The sequence below is a fragment of the Vulpes lagopus genome, chromosome 6, assembly GCF_018345385.1.
Source record: "Vulpes lagopus strain Blue_001 chromosome 6, ASM1834538v1, whole genome shotgun sequence".
Lineage (NCBI taxonomy): Eukaryota > Metazoa > Chordata > Mammalia > Carnivora > Canidae > Vulpes > Vulpes lagopus.
In genome coordinates this window covers 116,324,746-116,342,707 of record NC_054829.1, presented here as the reverse complement: position 1 = coordinate 116,342,707, position 17,962 = coordinate 116,324,746, and the positions used below count along the sequence as shown (strand labels likewise).

The 17,962-nt window shown below is 34.0% G+C and overlaps 1 protein-coding gene across 6 annotated transcripts in view; it reads right to left on the bottom strand.

The window, feature by feature from the left end:
• Positions 1 to 17,962, bottom strand: part of KIAA1109 (KIAA1109 ortholog) — a 211,643-nt gene that overhangs the window by 178,508 nt on the left and 15,173 nt on the right. For all 6 annotated transcript variants that reach the window (XM_041758126.1, XM_041758130.1, XM_041758131.1 and 3 more), the window contains exons 3-6: positions 15,045 to 15,189; positions 10,186 to 10,302; positions 9,067 to 9,145; positions 7,875 to 7,939 (exon numbers count right to left, since the gene is read on the bottom strand). In XM_041758126.1, coding sequence (XP_041614060.1) covers positions 7,875 to 7,939; positions 9,067 to 9,145; positions 10,186 to 10,302; positions 15,045 to 15,141 — 358 coding nt within the window. In that variant the 5' untranslated portion in view covers positions 15,142 to 15,189. The remainder of the gene's footprint in view (positions 1 to 7,874; positions 7,940 to 9,066; positions 9,146 to 10,185; positions 10,303 to 15,044; positions 15,190 to 17,962) is intronic.

Below are 17,962 nucleotides of genomic sequence, written 5' to 3'. Positions count from 1 at the left end.
ATTCAAGGCCATAACTCAATCAAAATTTACCTCAAAACTCATTTAGATCATTTGTTTTCAAATTTACTTACAGAATAGCTTAACATGATCCCTGAATATAAATGCCCTAATTGTTAGGACCATGTTATAAAAGCCAGGGGATGAGCTGCAGAAGCAACAATGGGGAAAATGAAGAGTCTGGACTAGCCCCTAATTGGATCAGCAGTGACGAATCAACAAAAAGTGACTGTATAAAAATGGAAATAGGATTCCTCTTAATTTCATCACTAACTGCTGGACATGCACAATTGATTCTCTCAGTATAACTGATATGAAATTAATATGGCTACATTAACTTAATAAGGACACTAAGGTACAAAGATAAAACTATTAATCCCTGAAAATATTTTGACAACACTGACAAACACTAAATACTTGATATTAAAATATTGAAAGATTCCCTCAACATACCTACTCTATATTCCCAACTTTTTTTGCATTAATTATTATTTATTGTTGCCTCCCCCACTAGAATGTAAACTCGCATTAGAGAAGCATTTTTCCTGTTGTGTTCACTATTACATCCCCAAAACAATGCCTGCTACCTAGGAGGTGCTCAATAAATATATTAAATCATTAAATAGAAATAATAAGTAGGTTTTTAAAACCAAGACTGAGAATGCCTAGACCACTCTTTTCCTTCCAAAAATCACTTTAGAAAAATAATAGCAAATCCATGAGCATTTTATTTTGTTTTTATTTTTTATTTTTAAACATTCTATTTATTTATTCATGAAAGACACACAGAGAAAGAGAGGCAGAGACACAGGCAGAGGGAGAAGCAGGCTCCATGCAGGGAGCCCAATGTGGGGACTCGATCCCGGGACTCCAGGATCACACCCTGGGCCAAAGGCAGGCACTAAACCACTGGGCCATCCAGGGATCTCCTCCATGAGCATTTTAAAAGCACCTATTGATTTAGTATTTTAAAAGGGAGAGACACCTGAATTCACAAAGCATTTTTTTATTTGTTCTGCTTTTTTATTTGTTTCACCTATATTTATACTACTACGCAGCCAGAAAGCTATGTGATTAAACAAATAATCAGAACTCCACACCTGGCTTACATGGCTCTACTCTCTTCAGGGCCTTTGTCCAGGATCTTTTCTGTCAATAATCCCAGATTTCTGTGTCCCAAGGAATATTCTATATAGCAATACCCTTTCCATTCTCCTATCCCATCCTAACATATACATAAGTATGTTAGTACAAAAGTAGTAAAAAAGCTAAAGTACTGACAGGCTTAACAGTCCCACCCACACAGAGATAAGTCCTTAAGAGCCCCACATACAGATAGCCCACACACAATGTCCTTGTTGATCTGGAAAAGTATCCACATAAATAAATATCTCTGCTGACAGATGAGCACATTCCGCCAAAGGCAACACCTTTCCAAAGACATGTATCTCCTCTTCCAAAGAATGTGCACAGGTGCACACACATACACACATACACACAGCTTCTTTAATTAAAAAAGAAAAAAGGTCAGAGACTCCTGCATTGGATTCTCCAGAAACTAGAGAAAAATAGTAAATATATAGTAGAAAGAATATAAGATTGCAACCATGTGACATCATTTACTAATGATGTGACCTAAGGCAAGTACTTTAATCACTTTGAGCCTCATTTTTCTCATCTATAAAATGAGAATAACTCTACTTACCTGTAGGATTGTCATACACAATAAATACTGTTCCCTTGTTTTTGCAGGTCAAATTCCTATTAGTCATATAAATTATGCATTCACTTTTGGTTTATAAGTTCTTTTTTTTAAAGTAATCTTTCATTTCATAATGTGATACAAGGTTCATAATAATAAAAGCAGTTCATCTCTACTGAACACATGCTATGGTCCAAGGACTATTCTAGGAACTCTATTCACCTAATCTCATTTAATCATTACAGCAACCCTGGCAGTTGGAGCCCAAGGTTACACAACTAGAAAGCAGTAGACAAGAATCCAAGGTTCTAAATCCTGGGTCTGAACCACAAAATAAAATTACTTATCAATTATATTCATAAAAGCAATGATAGTTTCAAAAAAGTGTTATTAATCCCTAAAAACAGAAATGTATCAAGAACCTAGTTATTTCTTGATAATTTTATGAAAAATTCATCCATTCAAAGCTTAAATGCAGTATTTAAAACTTAAATTCTCGTAATGCTAGATTTTTCAATGACATTTATTTCTCCTGAGAATTTTAAAAGCAGTTTTTAAGTTTCATTCATTCTGATGACACTGCAAGTCAAAGCAAGAAAGATATAATCAGGTGACTTTTTTTTAAAGTAGGCTCCATGACCAGCTTGGAGCCCAACATGGGGCTTGAACTCAACACCCTGAAATAGAGAGCTGAGCTGAAATCGAGAGTTGGACACTTAACCCACTAAGCCACCAAGGTGCCCTGGTTGACTCTTAAATCTCATCTCTACATTAGCATTTACAACCCTTGAAGGCAAAAATCTTTATCTCAAATCCTTATTACCTAATATTTACATAATGGACTCCCCGAAAATATTTGTTAATAAATACTCAACTAGATAGATATAAATTATAAATATAAAAGGCTCTTCACTTAATAAGTAGTTAATTTATGGAGGAAAAAAAGGTAAATGAATGTTGTAGAACTGCTTAAGTCTCCTGAGCAAACAGCTAATTGAGACTTCTTGTTTTCCAAAGGGAAATTAGGAAAAAGGCACTTATTTAATTATGTAATTGGGACACATGCTATTTGTAGTAAAAAAGCTAAAGTGCAAAGTGCTGCCAAGGCCTTGTAATATTTGGAATTAATACTTAGTACAAAGACAAAATAGTCTACTGACCTTTTAAATTGTTAAGAGATTATCTCCTGTATTTAACAAATAAGATTTAGATACTACATATTTAGATTACTAGATTTTATTAGGCTAAAACTTTTAAATGGCAAAATAACAGAAAGGCATACATATTTCCATCATCCTTTCATATCTTAGCAATGTAAGAACTTCTTTAGATAAGAAAGATGCATGCCTAGTTATTTAGATCAATATTCATTTAAACATTGTATCATCACATATTAAGAGGTAATTGGTCCTATTTATTTTCCAAAAGAATGGCTTAAAACCAACTGTTCAGAAAACCAAAATAAAAGTGTTTGATGGATATTCTCATTAATTGGTCTTTGGCCAACACCATCTACAACAGATCACCAATTTCATGACTTAAGGAATATTTTATAATAAATTCTATGGTAAACAAATTAGATTTTTTTTTAAGGATTTTATTTATTTATTCATGAGAGACACACAAAGAGAGAGAGAGGCAGAGACACGGGCAGAGGGAGAAGCAGGCTCCATGCAGGCTCCATGCAGGGAGCCCAACATGGGAATCGATCCCGGGTCTCTAGGATCACGCCCCGCGCCAAAGGCAGGCGCCAAACCACTGAGCCCCACCCAAGGATCCCTATTCTTAAAAAAAAAAAAAAAAAAAAAATTAAACTGAACTGAAAATTCTAAATCGATTCCTGGATTAAATTATCCCAACCAAGCTCAATGGCACAGAATTTGACTTCTTGGACACTCTCCTTTTCTCCTAATTAAACAGTTTTAAAGCTTTCTCATGAAAATGTTAGCCTTATCCACAGATAGACCTTAGCCTATCTCTCTGGAAGACTAATGGCCATTATCTACTCAAGCACACGTTCTAATTAGGCTTGCAAATTTTCCAACAAAAAATGTCAATCATCTCCACTTCTTTCTTGACTAATTGTCAAAGTACATGTATCTGCCCTTAATCAGTAAGAAATAATATTTATACTGTAAGGTCTCATTAACAAATATAATCCACTATTTTAATATATATTCCATAATATTGTCCAGCTCTTTACCAAAAGCTTACTTTGCAGCCTCCTCGTTCTTCTATGTACTATAAATTCTCTCTCTGAAGTATGCTAGACCAATAACATATTTAGACCAAACTGCTTATTTCTGCATTGCTATTTGGCATTGTGTCTTTACTTTGGAAAAGTGTGACTGTGAGCATCTCAAGAATGTCATCCTCTGTAACAGAGAATTTCTTTTAAATGCACATGGAAGAGAAACTTCTTTGACCCTCATCAAAGCTGTGCTCTTCCTGATGAGACACATAGATTTATATGTTAAAATGTAAGAAAAACTATAAGCAAGTAATTAGAATTATAATTGTGGTAGCTAATAAAGTCTACCAACTTTTAACATCACTGTAAAAGAAGATATGGAATCTTTTCTGTTGCAAGCATTAGCACACAAAAAATAAGACAAAATAATGTAGATATTTTTATATGTTAAGACATAAAATATCCAGAACTTATATTTCTGTTCTACATCATAGATAATTACAAAGAAAACTGAGACATAGAAATATGTTAACATTCTACTTCACCTCTGCCTGATAAAATCCTCCCCACCGTCATCAGTGATCAGTAAAGTGAATGCAAAATATCTGTTAAACAAAGATTTTTATTAAAAGCTACCTCTTTCATGAAGGATTTGGGTCAGTTACCCTTGACTTCATCTATGAATTCTGGTGAAAAGCAATGCACTTTAAGGAGATGAAATATTTCATGATAAAATGAAGTAATTATTTTCTTTAAAAAAAAGCTATAAACAAAAAAAATAAATAAAAATAAAAAAAATAAAAAAATAAAATAAAAAAAAGCTATAAACAATTTAGGATGGCATGTCTAAGAAAATTCTAAAGTAGGCAATCCCTTTAGGCTTAGCTTCAAAACTTGAGGTTGCCTCTTGATACTGCAAATTATCACATGCATTCCTCCCATAAGCTGCCATCAGTGTTTATATTATAAAAATTTCCAAGAATCTGCTTGGCCACATTTGACAAGCCTATTTTATAATACAAGGAGAACTAGACTGGAATTAGCAGACCTAGGTTTTCATTCTGGCTTTACCAGTTATAAAAACAATTATTCTTCCATCTGGAAATCCAAATTGATTTGAGAAAATCAGTTGTTTCCTAATTGTGTAAGTCCTTTGAATCTCGGGTAAAGAGCATGGGGTGTGTGGAAGGGGGATGTTAGGTCAAATGGGACTCCTCAACTCATGTCCCTATAGTTTCATTGGTTCACAAGAACATCTTTTTTTTTTTTTTTTTAAAGATTTTATTTGTTTATCCACAATAGACATAGAGAGAGAGAAAGGGGCAGAGACACAGGCAGAGGGAGAAGCAGGCTCCATGCCAGGAGCCCGATGCGGGTCTCAATCCCGGGACTCCAGGATCGCGCCCCGGGCCAAAGGCAGGCACCAAACCACCGAGCCGCCCAGGGATCCCCAAGAACATCTTAAAACACCAAAAAATATTTAGAATAAAATTTCTAAAATACACACACACAAATACAAATATATTAAAAGGCATTTTTAAAAATATAAACAAAAAAACCACTTTCATTTCAGCTCTGCTGGATTCTCATTAACAATAAAGCTCATATTAACCAAATATGGGGGGGGGGACTAAACTGAGATTAAGTCAAAAAAGCAATCATCTAAGAATATACTGCAAGATTAACAGAGGCATGACAAGCAGCAAAAAAATATGGTCCTAAAGTAAATCTATCTCTAAGGGATAAACTAGATAGACTTTACAAACTTAATCAGAGGCAGAAATACTGGGCCTGCTCAAAGTTAAATGAATGTGTCAAAACCTGGGACTGAACTCAAAAGAACTTGGATCTTAGGAATGAGTGTTAGCCATCACTGAAGTACAAGTAGGATATACTTACTTAAATGCCACCTTTAAGGTATATAGTCAAATATCAAAAATAATCAGGAATATTATCTCCACAAAACTTAACGTGGATAATAGTGTAGGAAAGTGACTCAAAAATCTGAATTTATTCATATTTGATAAAAGCCAAAACTTAAAAATTTCCAGTTCACTAACATATTGACTATTTAAAAGAATTTTGTTTCTGTGAAAATGCTTATAGCAGTTGCTTAAAGAAAGGGGTAAAAAGGCAGTTTGAACACTTGGTTTTCTAAAACCATAGACTATAGGCTTAATAACACACAGCTATTCTGAATCACAGAAGACAGACTAGAAAAGTCTATTACAAACTACCAAAAGAATACTTTTATCATATGAAATTACTTAACCTCTGCTCAAAATTATCTAATGAGCAACTCTAATTTTTAGAGAACTTTTTCTAGACATGAAATTTGCCCATTATTCTTTCTAGTCATTCTGATTTCATTAATTCTACAGATACCAAGTTGACATTAATTTATAACAGTCTTTTCAAGGAAAAGTACATGATGTATGATGTTAAAGGGGGAAAGCTATGTGGGAGCAAGGAAATGACAGTAAAAAAAAAAAAAGACTAAATAATAGTGAATTCAAAAGTAATTTAGGCTACCTCAATCTTGTAGTAATTTTAAAGACTTTTGGAACTTTAAACCTATTTTCCCATAGAAACTTAGTTATAAATAAAGTTATAAATGACAGCAAGATTCCTAAGTGAATCCATCAAAAAAAAAATTTAATTGGAAAGCTCCAAAGTTCTATAGACCCTAACTACCATTTCAGATTCTTAACACGGGGTGCCAAAAACACAGATGGTCCTAAAAGCTAAGAAAAGGTAGAAGGGTCTCATCATCTTCTGACACTACTCTCCAAGGCCCCAACTAAAATCTTCTAGAACAGTAGTTACCAAAGTATGATCTGGAGAAATTGCAGGAATCTCAAGATCTGTTCCAGGGACTAAGTTACCCCATGGACCCAAAGCTTAATTTTGAATGCAGTACATATCAATATAAATTACATAAATAAAAGCTCTTTGGAGTCCTCAGTAATTTAGAGGAATGTATAGTTCCTGAGATTGAAAGGTTTGAGAATCACTATTCTAGGCAGTAAAGTCAAGGACTACATTCCTTGAAGTCACTAGTATGATTAACGTTGAGTAGGAGGGTTAGGAGCACAGGAGCACTTATAGAGTTGTGAAATAAAGACCTCAGGAGAAAATTCTGAGGTGATAAAATTCTGATGATAAAAGCCGAACTGAAAGAGTCTAGAGCCTTCAGTTCCTCTTTTCTATTCATCCTTAGCATAAGCAAATAAATGGGATTTAGTAGCAGTGTCAGGTGGGACTATGAATAAAGCCACAGAAGCTGAAAAGTAAGAAAATATCTTAGTAGAAAGATTAAAGAGTAACTAGGAAGTCCATTTTAACCACAGAACAGGTTAGATCCACAGATATAATAGGAGGTAAGGCTATGGGGGAAAGGGTTATACTGAGGATAACATTGAATAAATAATATGCTAAAGTAACTAAGCAAGAAGAAAGCTGCTGAAGAATTTTCAGCTAACTGGTGATAAAATCAGATTTATAGGTGCCTGCAGTTTTTAAAAATTTTTTTTAAAGATTTTTTTTTAATTTTTATTTATTTATGATAGTCACAGAGAGAGAGAGAGAGAGGCAGAGACACAGGCAGAGGGAGAAGCAGGCTCCATGCACCGGGAGCCCGACCTGGGATTCGATCCCGGGTCTCTTTTTTTTTTTTTTTTTTTAATGGTTTCTTTTTTTATTATTATTATTATTTATTTATGATAGTTATACAGAGAGAGAGAGAGGCAGAGACACAGGCAGAGGGAGAAGCAGGCTCCATGCACCGGGAGCCTGACGTGGGATTCGATCCCGGGTCTCCAGGATCGCGCCCTGGGCCAAAGGCAGGCGCCAAACCGCTGCGCCACCCAGGGATCCCAAAATATTTTTATCTATTATAAAAATGTGAAACATTTCAATGTCCATAAATGAAAACATTGATCATATAATTAAATATTTCAAATACATAAAAACAGGAAGACTCACCATGTTGCTTTTGTTTTGGATTATACATTTTCCACCACCGAAAAATTATAAATCCATCTTGAATTCTATGCAAGATAAATTACAAAATTAAGAACTTTAGTAACAATTTACTTGACTCATTTAATTAATAATTGTAAAAAGCAGGCAATTGATAATGAATATGAAAATAGAGAAAATTCTCAGATCACTGGAATACATAAACGTTTCATAGTCTCAAGTTAAGAAAGGAAAGGGGAATTTACATAGCTCTAAAATAGATTATTCTATTAAGGTAAAATTTAATACTAGATCACATTTAATAGGAAAATGAAGTGCTAACAGGAAAACTTTTTTTCTTTTAAAAATGGTATTTTTTAAATATGGTGTAAAAACTATATAAACAAAAAGCCAAATCTTGAAAGGGGGATATTACAATGCTAACAGAAGCTTTTAAAAATACTCCTTTAACTCTGTAATCATATATTACCTCACGCCTCAAAAAGATAAACTTATAACCTCTCAACCTTTTCTTCTTACTTTTCTTTTCAAAATAATTTTATACTCACAAAGTTGACTCTACTGTTTTAAATGAGGTATGACTGTTGCCAAACCCTAGCACCTCTCAAATAATTCAAAACTTTCAAGTTAAGTAGCAAATGTTAAGATAAGCTCAAGTTAAGTAGCAAATGTTAAGCACAAAAATAAAGTAAGCTTTTCTTTCAAGGCCTGCAGAACAAAGAACATATCAAACATACTGTCATTTCTTAATATATTCAGATTTGTGTTTCCTCCTTAAAGCAAAATTAGAGTAGCTAATAGATACTAAACAATTCTTAAAACTTATTACCTATAATAAAGAGCTAATGGATGAGTTCTCAGTATCCCTGGACCCTTGTTTTATGTAACAAATGACCACCATGAAGTCTACAAGAAAAATGGTCAGGTAATTTCATGGCTCATGTGTTCATCTAGGAATGAAATGAGATTATTCATTTCTATAACCAGCTATTTGATAAAGCTTGTGCCAGTCTAAAACTTAGCTAAATTAATCTACTGATAAAAATATTTTTAAAGATCAATTCACCAGATAGGATTTACTTAAAAAAAACTGATTTATGGTTTTATTTGAAAAGTAAATCATATTAAATAAAATATCATCAGAAAAAATTTTACAATACTTCGTTTGTTTTTTTTTTTTTTTTTTTTTTTTTACCTAATAGACATGTCTTCTGTAATGTAATAGATTTCACGAACCATGACTTTTCCAGAAAGAACAGAGAAAGAGAAGGACCCTGTTGTAGGAAAAAAAAAAACAAAAACAAAAAACAAAAAACACAACAGTGAGTAATGGAATTATTTTGATCCAGAGTGAGCACTTAAAACTTAAAATAATCTTAGCATTCAATTGATTCAATAATTATTAAAGGTTCTCTCCTACCTGATTCCCTTACAGCCTTACTAATTTTCTATTGCTCTTTCTTCAAATATGAACAAAAAGTACAATAAGTACCATCACTATGAATTGAACTACTAAATAACCATACAAAGACATTAAATAGCTGCTTCATATGAATAATTCTTTTAATTATGCGCAACTTTAAATAAACCTCAAACCAGTGACTAATTTACCACTTTTCTCCATTAATTTATTTGACTCTAGGAACCAGTCATTGCCTCAAATTAGTGGAAGATGACTTAGTTTGAGAGAAATTTTATTTATGTCCTCTAAGAAGTACACTAAGGAAGTCCCAATGGTTCTAGTCAATTACCTCTCACCCCTTTTCCCTTTAGTTGAGGGCTTTCTGAAGCATACTGCTTCCAAATCAATCCTGCAGCCTGCAAACTTCCCACTTAGAAGCAGCTGGAAACTTAAATTAACAATGCAGGCCACAAAAAGAAATGTACAAAATGATTCCAACTTATAGTTACAGATTTTTTAAGTATGGGTTATTGGGAAAAAAAAAAAACAGCAAAAACCTCATTAAGCATTAGAAACTTTCTTTGGATAGTAGAATCCTGAGAAATTTCTATTTCCATAGTTTATGCGTGCCTATATTTTTCAAATTGTTTCAATAAGCATCTTTTATAGCAAGAAAAAAAATCCCAAAAGTTACTACAGAAACACTTTAAGAAATAAGAATGAAGTAAAGAACCTAACCAAGTGATAGTTCATCTTCTGTCGTAGAGTGCTGCATGAGAGAAATTCCAGTTAGGTTAACATTCATGAAACAAAGGTGAATTTCTAAAGCTACTATAACTTATAAAATATAAATTTATAATATACATCTCAAGATTATACATAAGAAAAACATTCAGTGTTATTCGAACTTACCAATATGGATATAGCCATGTTTGTATAATCTATTAAGAACCAATGTTAAAATAAGACCAACGTTTCGAGAATTGTAGTATGTGAGGTAAATAATCCATCCACAGGACAAAATTGTAGCTGTGAAGAAAAAAAGAGCAAAACAATCTCACTGTAAGTTTCCTTCACAATCGCCTTATTATCTCAGTAAAAATCTGTTAGTAAAAGATCATTTATGACATTAAAAAATGATAGGATCTTTTTTTTTAATAAATTTTTATTGGTGTTCAATTTACCAACATACAGAATAACACCCAGTGCTCATCCCATCAAGTGTCCCCCTCAGTGCCCGTCACCCATTCACCTCTACCCCCCGCCCTCCTCCCCTTCTACCACCCCTAGTTCATTTCCCAGAGTTAGGAGTCTTTATGTTCTGTCTCCTTCTGATATTTCCCACACATTTCTTCTCCCTTCCCTTATATTCCCTTTCACTGTTATTTATATTCCCCAAATGAATGAGACTATATAATGTTTGTCCTTCTCCGACTGACTTACTTCACTCAGCATAATACCCTCCAGTTCCATCCACGTCAAAGCAAATGGTGGGTATTTGTTGTTTCTAATGGCTGAGTAATATTCCATTGTATACATAAACCACATCTTTACCCTTCAACTTTCGATGGACACCGAGGCTCCTTCCACAGTTTGGCTATTGTGGACATTGCTGCTAGAAACATCGGGTGCAGGTGTCCCAGCGTTTCATTGCATCTGAATCTTTGGGGTAAATCCCCAACAGTGCAATTGCTGGGTCGTAGGGCAGGTCTATTTTTAACTCTTTGAGGAACCTCCACACAGTTTTCCAGAGTGGCTGCACCAGTTCACATTCCCACCAACAGTGTAAGAGGGTTCCCTTTTCTCCGCATCCTCTCCAACATTTGTTGTTTCCTGCCTTGTTAATTTTCCCCATTCTCACTGGTGTGAGGTGGTATCTCATTGTGGTTTTGATTTGTATTTCCCTGATGGCAAGTGATGCAGAGCATTTTCTCATGCGCATGTTGGCCATGTCCATGTCTTCCTCTGTGAGATTTCTGTTCATGTCTTTTGCCCATTTCATGATTGGATTGTTTGTTTCTTTGGTGTTGAGTTTAATAAGTTCTTTAAAGATTTTGGAAACTAGCCCTTTATCTTATATGTCATTTGCAAATATCTTCTCCCATTCTGTAGGTTGTCTTTTAGTTTTGTTGACTGTATCCTTTGCTGTCCAAAAGCTTCTTATCTTGATGAAGTCCCAATAGTTCATTTTTGCTTTTGTTTCTTTTGCCTTCGTGGATGTATCTTGCAAGAAGTTACTGTGGCCAAGTTCAAAAAGGGTGTTGCCTGTGTTCTCCTCTAGGATTTTGATGGACTCTTGTCTCACATTTAGATCTCTCATCCATTTTGAGTTTATCTTTGTGTATGGTGCAAGAGAGTGGTCTAGTTTCATTCTTCTGCATGTGGATGTCCAATTTTCCCAGCACCATTTACTGAAGAGACTGTCTTTCTTCCAATGGATAGTCTTTCCTCCTTTATCGAATATTAGTTGACCATAAAGTTCAGGGTCCACTTCTGGGTTCTCTACTCTGTTCCATTGATCTATGTGTCTGTTTTTGTGCCAGTACCACACTGTCGTGATGACCACAGCTTTGTAGTACAACCTGAAATCTGGCATTGTGATGCCCCCAGCTATGGTTTTCTTTTTTAAAATTCCCCTGGCTATTCAGGGTCTTTTCTGATTCCACACAAATCTTAAAATAATTTGTTCTAACTCTCTGAAGAAAGTCCATGGTATTTTGATAGGGATTGCATTAAACGTGTAAATTGCCCTGGGTAACACTGACATTTTCACAATATTAATTCTGCCAAGATAGGATCTACTTCTAAATGGTAATATGTTCTCTTACAATTCAATACTTTGCTTTTTTTTTTTTTTATGATAGTCAGAGAGAGAGAGAGAGAGGCAGAGACACAGACAGAGGGAGAAGCAGTCTCCATGCACTGAGACCCTGACGTGGGATTCGATCCCGGGTCTCCAGGATCACGCCCTGGGCCAAAGGCAGGCGTTAAACCACTGTGCCACCCAGGGATCCCAATACTTTGGATTTTTAATACCAGATGTTGATTCTACCTTATATAACTTTCCTCATTTTTCTTTACTTATTAGCCAGAAAAGCACATATTACAATCAGATCAATTAAAAAAATACTGCCCAGGGTGCCTGGGTGGCTCAGTCAGTGAAGCATCTAACTCTCGATTAGGCTCAGGTTATGATCTCAGGGTCACGAGATCCAGCCCTACATCGGGCTCCATGCTGGACATGGAGCCTGCTTAAGATTCTCTCTCTCCCTCTGCCTCCACCCCCAATTCTCACATGCAAGTGTACTCTCTCTCTTAAAAAAATAAATACTTCCTTTTTTTCTGTTTCCTTTTTCACTGTTTTGTACTTATTATTAAACATGTATAACAATATTCTGGAAAGAAAAAGCCCATATTTCTGCGTATTCTGAAAAGTGTCCACCTTTATCAAGCTAAAAGCTCATTCCCAAGCTATTTTCTAAAGGCTACAGACATTTAAAAAAGAAAGAAAACCAATTATTTTTTAAAATCAAAGAAATCATAGTGTTTTTTATTAAATCAATAATTTCTGCTTTTTAAAAAAAATGGAAAGAAGTGAGAATTTTACCCTACTTAAAGGCATATCTATACTAAACAGGCCACCTTATACTATTTTGTTATATTTGATAAGGCAACAACCTACTTTTAAAGAATGCCAGTGAATATGCTACAGTAAATGATATTTCAAGTTTGACTCATTTTTCATGAGAAGTATATAGTCACCTATAGGACTCATAATATTCCCAAAAGAACCTAGTTCATGAATATACAAAAACTAAAACATAAGAAAGCATTTTGATAATAAATTTCCTTTTACTTAGCCAGTTTGAAAGAATAACTATTTTCTAAATTAGGACAAAGTAATGTAAAGCAATTTAATATGTACAACCACTTAGCAACACCACATTAAATTCTTAATGGATAAAACAAAGCAGTCACTGAGTCAAAACACATTTTCTCAGGGTAGCTTATATTGACAGTAATAACTCTGATGTAGCAAGTGCTATGATTTGCCCATAAAAATTATTTCTAGAACAATTATTTCTAGAAAACTTGTTTTGATGATATGTTTCTTTTTTCCTTTGTAAAAAAGTGTTTTGGGTTGTTTTTGTTTTTTTTTTTTTTAACTGAAGTATAGTTGACACATAATGTTATATTAGCTTTAGGTATACAACATAGTGATATGAATATGTCATTACATTTTAAGTTTAAAGACATTCTGTGCTAATTTTTACTGTAAATCACTGTGTCAAGAGCAGGTTATGGTGGGCCATTCAGTAAAGCAAGAGGTATTTGCTGGAAAGTATGCTTCTGGTATCATACAACCTGAGAACTGCAGGCTTTTTCATTTTATCATGTTCTCCAACCCCCTTTAATATCAAAAGGCCAGTTAGGAAAACAGCAAGGGTAAATGATCACTCAGTGATTTTCTGGTTGTTACTGTTGTTTTTTTCCTTAAGGAAAGGAGTTGTATATAATAGAAAAAAAAGAGAAATTCTAGGTGATAAAGTGAACAGAATGATAGGAAATAAGAATTCCACCCTTAATTAAACTAGAAGAGAATTTTCAGTGTGTCTTTTATGAAATTTAATTTCATATTAATGTTTTGCATTTCATTTTACTTTTTTGGCTTTAATTAAGGATAATTTATAATAGTTCATTTTTGTCAATTAGAAGAATTATAACTCAATCCAATAGGATTGGATTGTGTTTAATCCAATCCTACCTACAAATCATGAATCATAATTCCTTTTATACACACTTCACCTCTACTCATTTCCTTACCACATATCCTGTGGTGTCATGAAAGAAGCATAAGGATGCACTCAGAAAAAAACAGCTATGTTACCTATATAAGTTATTTAATCCTTATAGGCCTCAATTCTCCAAGTTAAAGTCTGGTGCCTTCATAAGTCTGCTATGAGCACTAAGTGAGCTAACATATGCAAAAATGGCAATGGTATGTGGCACACAGAAGATGTTCAATAAATATCATTACCCTTTCTTTCCCCTTTTACCCTTTCTATTTTCCTCTCTGCCTTCCTAACTATTATACTGAAATTCAAATCAAATACTGTTCTTCCACAAAAACTTCCTGGGCAATAACACCCTACAGTATTTTCTCCCTGGTTATTATTTTGTATTTCCCCTCTTATTAGTTCCTATTCATTCATTCCTTCATATTTGCTCCCTCTCTTTGCCACTGATTTATACACTGTTTTGTATTATTTCTATGAATCTAGAAAACTTCTGGAATATTAGACAAAAAAAAATTTTACTGGTAGAGCCCAATGTCAAGTATATAAGGAGGAAAGAGATGAAATTAATAGGCATGTACACTCTATTTTATATTTAAAAATATATTTACCATGAGAATTTATCACTTTTAAAGTAAAACAAAGAAGTGTATGTGTATGTGCTGAAATGGGAGTGGAGGAGTCGTGGTGAAGGAGTGGACTTGAAATAGGAAAGATAAGCTAAGGGCAATGTTTTTCTTCTTCTCCCACCTCCTCTAAGTCAGACAAGGAAGGAGGCAGCCTAAGAAAAAGAGCCCTCCAAAGCACTTGCCAGAGCAAATTGTCATAGAAATACAGATTAAAATCTTTTTTCCAAAAAATAAACCAATGATATTGTAAGCATTTCAACTTCAGCTAACTACTGCTTAAAATTTGGCAGTTGTTAATTCACACACAAAAAAACCCATAAAGTACATGAAAATATATTCTACTTACCAACAAGGAGCCAAACAACATTGGAGTTGTGTTCTGTAAGAAAATCTTCTAATTGAGTGATACTAGGAACAATACTCTCATTCTTCCTCTGATCCATTACTGAAGTTTTTTCAGACCAGCCTCTAAAGGCCTAAGATTTATTAAGCTGCAAGGGAAATCAAGTAAGGGGAGAAAAAGGTGGATTTAATAAAAGTAAAAGTTCATTAAACCCCATTCCAGTTCATTCAGTAAGAATGAAAAATATACAAGTATTTTGCAGCAAATATATATGCAACAAAGCATGTCCACATTTCTTTTTACTTTTTTCCTTTTTTTTTTTTTTTTTTTTTGCATGTCTAGAAATGTGGATTTCTATAGAAAATATAAGACAATGATCGGGCTCCCTGTGAGGAGCCTGCTTCCCCCTCTGCCTATATCTCTGCCTCTCTCTCTCACTGTGTCTCTCATGAATAAATAAATAAATCTTAAAATATATATATATATATATATATATATAAGGCAATGTATCACATTTTTAATGTCCTGATTTCATCATCCTAAGAATGAATAGATTTGGGTTCAGTTACCATCTGGCTCCAAATATGAGGGACATAATCACCAAATCTAATCAAAGATATTTATCTCGGGGATCCCTGGGTGGCGCAGCGGTTTGGTGCCTGCCTTTGGCCCAGGGCGTGATCCTGGAGACCCGGGATCGAATCCCACGTCGGGCTCCCGGTGCATGGAGCCTGCTTCTCCCTCTGCCTCTCTCTCTCTCTCTCTCTCTCTCTCTCTCTCTCTCTGTGACTATCATGAATAAATAAATAAAATCTTTAAAAAAAAAGATATTTATCTCAACAATAAGAAGGTAGTATTAATAATCTATATGAGACAAATTCATCTGCATTTGTCTCAAAAGCTGCCATTAAATGTTGTATTTATAAATTAACTTATATTAATCCTTCTTAACCTCCATCAGCTCTGTTTTTTATTAAATGGGTTGTAATCTATTACAATCTATCTACTTTGGATTCACACTGAGTAGAGTTTGGACAGTAAGCAGATGTCCTCCTATCAGATGCTCAGAATGAATTACAATAAACACATGTCAAATTGTGACTCAACATGTGAAGAATGGATGTGTATATACACACATTTCAGCAAGATAACTATGAATATTTAGATGTATTGAGAACGAGTTACATGAATTGACAATGAGTAAAAAGTGAGGAATAAAAGTTCTTATTTTATGATCTGAGAAACAAGAAAACTATCCGCCTGTTAAAAATTATCCCTCATGTTAATACAGTATTAAAATGACTAACCCAACTTACCTATAACAAAATTACCTTATGATAAATCAGAAAATAACAACATTTACAACAACAAAAACAAAAAACGAGCTTTAATCACAAAGTGAGCTACACAGTTAATGATCATTTAAGGCCAAATAGCACAGGTGATTTTATAGAAAACTAGAAAAAGAGATTTCAAAACAAGAAGAATATATGAGAACAACTTTCTAGCTGAATTCAGAACAGCTGATTTGTTAACTTCCTAAAAATGTTTTCTATTTACTCACCAGAGTCTTATCTTCAGTGATAATAAAACAACTTTAAAATTGGATTAGACAACACTGCCAGATTACAATGTTTCATATTTCTAAATTGTTAAAATGTTAGCAATTCAGAGGCAAATTAAACATCTCTTTTAAAAAAAAAGGAAAAGCTCAACAGCAAAAGGTTTATTAGTAATAGTGATAGGAAAATCTAAGGCTGAAAGAACTAGAAAAAAAATTTAAATGTTTTCATTTTTCAATTACCTTTTTCCCCTACAGTTTAGAAAATGAGTAAAAAATGTTCTCATAGTGAACAGTCTGGTGGGGCGGGAGGCGGGGGGAGGAATAAGCAAAGGTGGTAAAAAGGTACAAACTTCCAGCTGTAAGATAATAAGTTCTGGAGATACAATGTACATCATGGTGACTATAAGTTAATGATACTGTATTATATATTTGAAAGTTGCTAAGAGAATAGATCTTAAAAGTTCCCATCACAAGAAAAAAATGTTATAACTATGTGAGACCAGCTTAAGCAGTTGGAGCCTGAGCAGGGAGGTTGCCTGATGCAGGGTGTCAGAACCCAAGAGGAAGGCGTCAGACTCCAGGCATCAAACTCCAAAGAGATAAATAAGGCTTCCATGCAAAAGGGCAACCTGGAGTAGTGTGTTGATGTGGGAGAAGGATAAGGAGGGTACACACCTAGGAAATAGCCCTTGCAAGGTATGGGGGAGAGGATTAATTAAGTAAATATATTAAGGATATTGAAAGCCTGTTTTCTCACTGTTGGAGGATATAGATGAAGAAAATTAGAATTAATTCTGTGGTGTTTGATAAAAACCTAGAAGTATAGTTTTCAATATAAGTATACAAACAAATATGGCTATAAATGTGTATATGTATGTATGTACATATGCTCATCAAAAGGTCTGAAAGCAGCAACACCACAATTAAAATGAGTAGAAAACTTTGCTTCTAAAAACAATTTTCTATCAAAAGGAAACAGGGCTCCTTGAAGAAATGACTAATTCCACAAGTAGGTCAAGGAAACTCAAGATGAGCCTTGTTTTCCAGAAGGTAAAGAAATAACCTGAAGAATGATGGGAACTTGTCAAAAGGACACAGAAATCAGCTTGAAGAGGCTTCCACTGGAAAAATATGGGGCAATTTAAGCATCAAAATAAATAACAGTAATAGATTACAACCCATTTAATAAAAAGAACCTATGAATCCATATCAATATAATCAATTAAATTTTGATAAGTAACAAGATTCTCCTACCTCAAAATAACTCCCATCAAAATTATTAATGATGAAGGAGGAACTTTGTGAAATTTAGTTAAGTGATCAGACACCATTAATATTAAGATAAATCTGAATTGTG